At 42.3% G+C, this 8,263-nt stretch overlaps 1 protein-coding gene across 1 annotated transcript in view; it reads right to left on the reverse strand.

The window, feature by feature from the left end:
• Positions 1–8,263, reverse strand: part of MET (MET proto-oncogene, receptor tyrosine kinase) — a 71,105-nt gene that overhangs the window by 40,608 nt on the left and 22,234 nt on the right. The window contains exons 3-4 of the mRNA XM_009697352.1: positions 3,281–3,415; positions 1,700–1,873 (exon numbers count right to left, since the gene is read on the reverse strand). Of these exons, the coding sequence (XP_009695654.1) occupies positions 1,700–1,873; positions 3,281–3,415 (309 nt within the window). The remainder of the gene's footprint in view (positions 1–1,699; positions 1,874–3,280; positions 3,416–8,263) is intronic.

An 8,263-nucleotide genomic window follows, 5' to 3' on the forward strand; every position in this document is an offset into this window, starting at 1 on the left:
CCCCCCCCCCCCTTCCATCCATTTTGGGTTTGATTCCTACAATGCTTCATTGTCTGTTCATTGAATTTTGCCTGTGTTACTCCTAAATTTTTTATTTGAAAGGTGAACATGGAAAAGAATCTGTTTCTAGATTTGTTTCTAGATTATTGGCAGTTTTGTCTGTCTACTCTTTAAAGAGTTGTACATGAAATCATCTGCCTGGTTGAAAGAAACATGTTATTTAAAAACCCCTTTTGTCTCCCTTTCTTCATGTCAAATTTTCATCTCCATTTATAAGCTGTATGCCCATAAAGGAAAACGTATTTTTAGATACACAGTGTAATTTAAATGCACTAACAAAAGTAAATGGGTAAGCAAGTTTTATGCTTGTCTTTCCCTCAGTTTTCTAGTTCGTTAACTGCCCTATAAACCTCTGCCTTCACAACTATGTCACACTTCACATGGGATGATTCAGTTACATGTAGAGCTGGCCAGTACAAAACCTGCGCTAACCATAGCTAAATTAAAACAGGAATGCACCAGCATGGCTCTCTGCTCCTCCATGCGGTTTCATTCTCGCACACCCTTGATGGGCTCTGGCCAGCTGGCAGCAGCCTCCAGCTGTCCCCTGTCCCAGCCAGGGGTGCAGCTACAGGCCTTGGTGGCAAGCGGACTCATGGGAAGAAAGATCTAAGGAGGGACATTAGGAAAAAACATAAAAAAAACCCTCCCCCAGGGTGGTGTTTTGGTTGACAGCTCTGTCGCAGAGCTTAGGTAGGGGACAGGGGGACTTTTCCCCACAGGGAAACACCACACTTTCCTCCAGCGCTGGAGCCAGCATGGGGACTGAGGAGGAGCGGGGGCCGGAGACCTCCTGCGATGGGTCAGGCTGTGGCAGCTGTGGGCAGGAGGTGCTTTCACAGAATTGATGAGGTTGGAAGAGCCCTCTGGGATCATCAAGCCCAACCTTTGCCCTAACACCACCATGTCAACTAGACCATGGCACTAAGTGCCACGTCCAGACTTTTCTCAAACCCCTCCAGGGATGGGGACTCCACCACCTCCCTGGGCAGCCCGTTCCAATGCCTAACGACCCTTTCTGTGAAGAAATGCCTCCTCATTTCTAGCCTGAACCTCCCCTGGTGCAGTTTCAGGCCATGCCCTCTTGTCCAGTCACTGGTTGCCTGGGAGAAGAGGCCGACCCCCGCCTGGCTACACTCTCCTGTCAGGTCGTTGTGGAGAGTGATGAGGTCTCCCCTCAGCCTCCTCTTCTCCAGACCAAACAATCCCAGTTCCCTCAGCTGCTCCTCATAAGACTTCATAGGACTCAGCTGCTCCTCGTAAGACTTTCCTCTACCTCCTCCCTTTGAGAGGGGTCTGAGAGGAAGGGTGCTCCTTTTTTTGTGGCTGGCCTTCCCCATCAGAGCCCTGCCAGGCTGGCTCAGACCCATGTTGTTTCCCCGCCATGTGTGCTCTGCAGGGCCGAGGCTCTCCCGCGGCGAGGCAGGCTGATCAGACAGGCCTGTGCACCGCAAGCCCGCAGCGTTCAGGGACAGCACGTGCACCCAGCCAGAGGCTTTACAGACACTGAGGCTGAGGGGAGGTTGGGGAGAGTAGACACTTCATTTATCACAACTGCACAAAAATACACAGAAAATGTCTGCAGAGCGCAGACCGTGTTCTTCCCGATGAGATAAAGATGAGAAAACCACCGTTTTACCTCATAAACCCTAGGCAAGCAGGTCTCCTGGGTCCAGGTGCCGCCGGGGCACTCAGCAGACCTGAGGCACTGCTGGCTGCACCAGCCGCACCGCATGAAGGCGGGAGCCAGCAGGCACTGGCTGCAGGACCTGAAGTGATGGCAGCCCGGCCCCTTCAGCGGGATCTTCGTTATCTGGCGACGGAAAGACATGATGCGCAGATCCTTTTAATACACATGCTAAGCGGCAAGGAGAGTCTCTATTTATGCAACGTGCTGTGGTGCTACTCAGATTTCACATGCGCAAGCCGCGGTTCGACTTCTCTTTAGCTCAGTAATTATAGGATCTTGTAAGTAATTTAACTGACATGATTTTAAATTCGCTGGGGAGAAAGCCTAAAGGCATTTTAATGTTATATACAGTTACTACCAGCATCTGGTGTTTACAGCAAGATAGCGTCTTTTGCTGACGGAGAAAGAAAACAGCAGTGTGCTCCCCCCAATTCTGCACTAGTTCTTGGAAAAAATAGTGTATCCCAGTATACCTTAGTTCATACGTTTGTAAAAATAGGATGATGACTATTTCAACTTTGCCAAGGCTGTATTAATATCTGTGACACACTTACAGCATGTCACTGCCCAGGTACTTGTTTTTTAACACATATCGTCAAAAAACCTATGCCATACCTAGAATTTTAATTAAAATGTGTATTATTTAAAATATCAGGATAGTTATGATAACAGAAACTCTATATAAGAATTATTTTTAGTCAAAATATTAAAATAAGTATTTAATTACATTGCTACATAAGTACATCACACTTCTTTACACTTTAGTACCTTCCTTAAACTTACTTTTGGACGTTTTCTTGAAGGTTACTCTTATGAGTATCTCATACATTTCTAGTAAATGATTAATAACCATCTTTACTAATGGCTGATGCATTTCTGTAAATTCTTATAGAACTCAAGGGGTCAAATTATTGCTTACGATTATGGTTTAGGATTATCTGTAATATTATCTGCCAACGTTTTAAACCCATTCTACAATGCATATCTACTTATGACAATAGCATATTTATGACATAGCTTCATCTTTTATTAACCCTTTGTAGACTACATGCTAAAGCAATTTTCAAACCTTACTATGAACACTGACTCCCAATTTTAAATGCACCCACGCAACTCTTGCACACACACCCCTCCTTAAAAAGTTATAATGTTATGACACAAACCAACAAAAATCAGGAGACTGTGAGCACCATTCTTTTCTTAAGCCACTGTGTGTTTTTTCTTTGCAAGCACTTGAATTAAGGGAGAGGGTTTCAGCGTTAAAATTTACATTTCCTGGCTTTTGTTGGTTTATATCACAGCTCTTACATTATTTAAACATTTCTCAATATTAGGCTGTCGGTTTGTTTAGTAGGGGAAAAAAAAATAATCTTGGAGGACACTTGCCCCTTCGATGTTCCCAAGGGAATGGCAAGGCTGGGAGGATGCAGAGCATAAAGCAGCAGTGTGAATAGTTGCTTTTCCTGAAAGTTGCTGCTCTGAAGGCAGATTTACACAGTGCACAGAAGGATTAGATTATGAACCACTCACCTTTCTTCCAGTCACCACAAGGGTATAGCCATCATCTGCTAATGAATTCTCCACAACAACTTGGGGAGAGACGGGGTGGGAGTCTAGCTGAAAGCTGACATGTGGAGCTGTGGGTTCTGAACGGGAAACCACTATCTGAGAAAGAAAGAAATTGGGAAAATCAGCAGGCACTGTGTGACACAAATGCATGCTGTTCCTACCACTTCTCTGCTTGCATAATTACTTTGCATTACATTGCATAATATTTTGCATAATGTTCCATCATGATCTGATTAAAGCGCTATAAAATCTACTTTATTTAACACAGCAAAATACATCCTCAAAATACATCGTATTTATTAAAATATGAAGGAGTCATTGCATGTTTTCTAGTCCTTTAATTTCAGGTATTTATGAATCAACCATAAAAAATGAAGATGGGTCATTCAGTCAGCCCTGTGCATTTACGAAAGAAGAATTTTATCTACAACATCTATTTAAAAGAATGTTAAAACTCCAGGCCTTCAGAAGTCAAAGATATTTCCTTTTTTTTTTTCACTTTGGTCCTTCAGTTTGAAAAGTAAACTTTACCCTGTGTCAACAGTATCTGGTCTGGATGCAGGTGGGGCCATGAAAGTGCAAAGCTACGTCAGGCACCGGCCGTGGCTGTGGGCAGCGCGACAGAGCCACAGGTACCCGGAGCTCGATTCCCAGAGCTGGCGAGGCGGCTATGGCTGCAGACAAAATCCTTGCAAGACGTGGCTGGGCACCTTCAGGTCTGGCTGATTTGTGTGGGAGCAGGGTGTCCAGGACAGAGGACTCAAAGCACCTCTTAAATGAGAGGGAGAGGTGGACGCTTCTTTGGAAGATGCTCTAAAACAGGAGCCTAATTTTAGCTGTCCTGAAGCCCCTTTGCAAGAGCCTCCCCCCCTTCTCTCTCTCTCTCGATTTCAGGAGATCTTAGAGACATTAGTCACACCAGTATGATATTCCCCCACTAGCCACCTCCCTGCATCTTGAATTACCTAAATACTTCTGAGAATTTGGGCCTATTCCTGCAAACACACGCTTAACTTTACTACTGTAACTTTGTTGACTTTAATGGGATGAGTCATGGCTGTTAAGCAGAGGCATAAAGCATCTGCAGATTGGGGTGGATATTCGATAGCGAGATTTTATAGGCTTGGGCCTGCAATCCAGAAGGATGTACGCCCAAATGTGATAGCATCAGGCAACAAAGGCAGAGGATTGTTTACATGAGGGAAGATCATGTTCATGTTTCAAAAGCTGCATCACGTGTAGTTTACTTAAGGAATTTAGATAATCAACATTCGCTGAGAAGCTGAGATTCAATGGGGTTCATTATTTAAAAAGACTGAAGCCATTCTGGAAATAACTTGTATGTCAAATGTTTAATTTTTCACGATAATGAAGCTTTTCTTCTGACTCCGAAGGCAGCATCAGAACAGCTAGGACATTGACTTACACGATTTCACTGGCTTTTCGCACTGCCAAGGTCTTTCAACAAGATGGCTGACTCCAAAACTAGACTTAGAGATGCTGTAATTACAGCTGATGTTTTGTTGTAATTCAAGACTTAAATAAAATATATGAGCAGTTATTTCATGGCGATAAGTGCTCCACATCCCAGAGGTATTTACAGTTTGGGGTTACAAGAGGCTTTTTTTTCTTTAAAATGAAACTGGCTTTGTTAAAGACTTTGCTATGGGTTTGTTTCACAGTACAGAAAGCGCTGCTTTTAGAAATCAATAAGGTCTGATCATCTTCGGTGACACAGAAATATGGTCTCTGACTCAGTGTATTAGGGCATGAGCTCTGTTTTTATATTCAGGACAATGAAAAATAGAATGGACTGCAAAGCTGCATGAAAAAGCTTGATTAATGTTGGCATTATGGGGAGAGGTAGCACCACAGCTGCAAATACCTTTTTAGTTGATCATTAGCCGTGTCTCATCTCGAATACCCACTGCTATAAAATGCTAAGAATTCTTTTCTATCATTAATCCAGGCTTCCTCTTATTGCCAAGCATTCTTTCTGATTGAGCCACAGTGTTAACCCTTTAAACACATCTGCGTTGCAACCTCAGAGCAATACGTGAAAATTTGGATCCCATCTTTACAATCTTGGAAAAATTATTCGGTACTTTAAACACTGACGGGCCTTTATTTTACTGAGGCTGCTAGTCAAATCACCTGCTCAAAGCCCAAGTGAATAGACTTTGACCTCATGACATACAGGGAGCTCAGATTACACTTCCTAACTCTTTTGGGACTATGGAATAAAAGTTCAGAGTTTGCTTAGAACTAATCTACCAGCCTACAGCACTGCTGTAACAGATACTAGATGCAAAAATGCTCTTTTTGCTCTATATAACTGTGCAGTTTTTGCACGCATCAGCCCAGCCCTTGAAATTCTATCTTACCCTTATCCAACATAATCCTGAAGAAGAAGGCAATTTGAAGACAGCTTCTACAGCAGGAAGAAGAGGCTACTTAGGACTTCAGTGTCGTTCTCAGAAACCTCTGATTTTTATTGCTTGGGACTGAGCTGGTACGTGTACAGCGCAGCTTTAATCTGCTGTGGACACACCACCATACAGGGGCTACTTCTACCATGGAAATGGTTCAGTACTACTGAAGGATTTCTCTTTGCAAAGACTATAAAGTGCTGGTTTGGATTTTTGGGTGGGTTTTTTTCTTTTTGGGGGTGGGTGGTGGTGGTGGGGTTTTTTTACATTTTAAGACTTAACTTACTTAATAACCAAGCATTTCTCCAGAGCACAAGAGAAATGAAAGTATATCTATGTGCCTGCATTCAAGCAGTTAGGAGAGAGGGAAGGTCTTGCACAGATAAATACTTGACTAAAAGAGAACGAACAGACATTAGTGGTAAATGGTTAGTCATTGCAATAGTGAGAAGTCACCAGAGGTGTTCTGCAAGGTGTCTGTGCTGGGATCCGTACTGTTCAGCCCATCCGTAAACGAGTTGGAAAAGTGGCTGAGCAGTCCAGTGACAAAGTTTTCTGATGATCTGAAGGTATTCAAGGTGATAAGGATGAGGACAGACTATGAAGGATGGCAGAAGGACTTTACAAGACAGCATGTCAAGGCAATAAAATGGCAGGTGAAATACAGCAAAGAAGATGAATTTAAAGTGCTATATGATAGATAGTTCCATGAAAACATCATCTCACTGCTCAGCAGCAGTCAAAAACACATAAAAACTTAGGAATTATTAGAAAAGGATTAGCGAACAAATCAGAAAAATCCTGATGTCATACAAATTTATGGCTTGCCCGAACCTTGAATTCTCTGTGCAGTTCTGGTTGCCTCATGACAAGAAGAGTATATTAAAATGGGAAAAGGTTCAGAGAAGGGTAACAAAGATGCTCAAAAGGCTGTAATGAACAACAGCTGCGTAGGGTATGTGTGGAAACGCTATGAAAAAGGCATACAGAATCATCAGTGGGTGGAGAATGACCATTTACTCTCTTCTCAGAAAAGTACTAAACACCATCAAAAGCCAAAAGTGAGAGTCAGGTTCCAAGAAAACAAAAGAGTAAGACTTCCTAGTGGTATGTGATGACCTACAGGACTCCTTGCCGAAGGATGCGAGTGCAAGAGGAATACGCATTCAAAGGAAAACTCCACATGTACATGGAAAGAGCTAAACCAACAAAACCCAGTCACTCAGGAAATCCCCAGAATGGAAGATAGTTGGAGGGTTGAAGCAGAAGGTATTATATGCGTTGCCTGGGTCCGTAGACGTCCATGTGTCACCACTGCTGGAGACAGAGCACTGAACTAGATGGACGTCCTGTTTAAACCCATGTGGCTCTTCTGACATTCTTACAAATAAGTCTTCCGAATCACATTTATTATCAATAACTACAACCCCAAACATCCTTCTCAAAGGAAACACAATATTTATGTCCCTCTATTTAAGAGGAAAACAAGTATATGGTCTTTCAGCATAGCTCAAAGTACTTCCAAGACGATAACAGCCAACAGTCAATTAATGAACATATTAACTAATATATCCTTTATACTGGAAGTCAGTGATCACTTAGGTCCACAAACATTAAAATAATTCATTTAAATATTCTTTCCTTGCCATCAGCTAGTATTAATGTTAAGTAAGAAGACTGGACTCTAGGTTCATTTATGCATCATATGGCAAATGAAGACACTAATAACTGGAGTTGAAAACCAGCATGCAACGGCTTCTTTTAAAAATCATTCTGACGCTCAGTTCTGCTAGTCAGCAGGATTGAATTACAAATGTTACTGTCTACATGTTGAAATATCTTCTGCAAAAATGAGAGGCCTTCTAAAAGCAATCCCATGTAAGTATCATATTGTTATTTTTTCCCTAGATGTCTGGCAGGTGTACGCTGTTACCCAGCAGAGATAGGCTCAGGGTTAACTTTATTGTGCAACGCCTCAAATGCCCTGGGATATGCAGCATAGCCTTGCAAAGGGCACATATGTAGCTCTCTCAATGCTGTATATCATTCTAATCCATGGAGAGTATAATGGATCTCCTCTGAAGAGTGTAGGCTTTTCTACTCAAAATGAATATTAAAACATGTGTGCTCTCAACACAGTTATTTGGCACCAGGCGTTAATTTTAATTTGACTATACGGATTTTGCATTATGCAATATTTGATTTTTTTTTTCTGGGAGCATCAAGATACATTCTTTATCACAGAAAGAACTGCTATTATAAAACTCTTAAAAGTTGAGCTATAGATATGAAAATGTTACTTATCAGGAGTTTGCCACAGTTTTCTATTGGTTTAAAAATGGTAACATAGGTAGGATTGCAACTATTCACATTCCTACAAATGCACAGGTCCACAGTTTGCATTTAGCCTTAAATTCGTCAGACTGTCAGTATTGAAAAGCCAGGTGAATTGCTGGACCACGGAGGCAGGACGGCAGCAGGCACTAAGGACAACCTTTGCAATGACTCCATGGGC

Source organism: Cariama cristata, unplaced genomic scaffold (assembly GCF_000690535.1).
Source record: "Cariama cristata isolate BGI_N322 unplaced genomic scaffold, ASM69053v1 scaffold10153, whole genome shotgun sequence".
NCBI classification, from domain to species: Eukaryota; Metazoa; Chordata; class Aves; order Cariamiformes; family Cariamidae; genus Cariama; species Cariama cristata.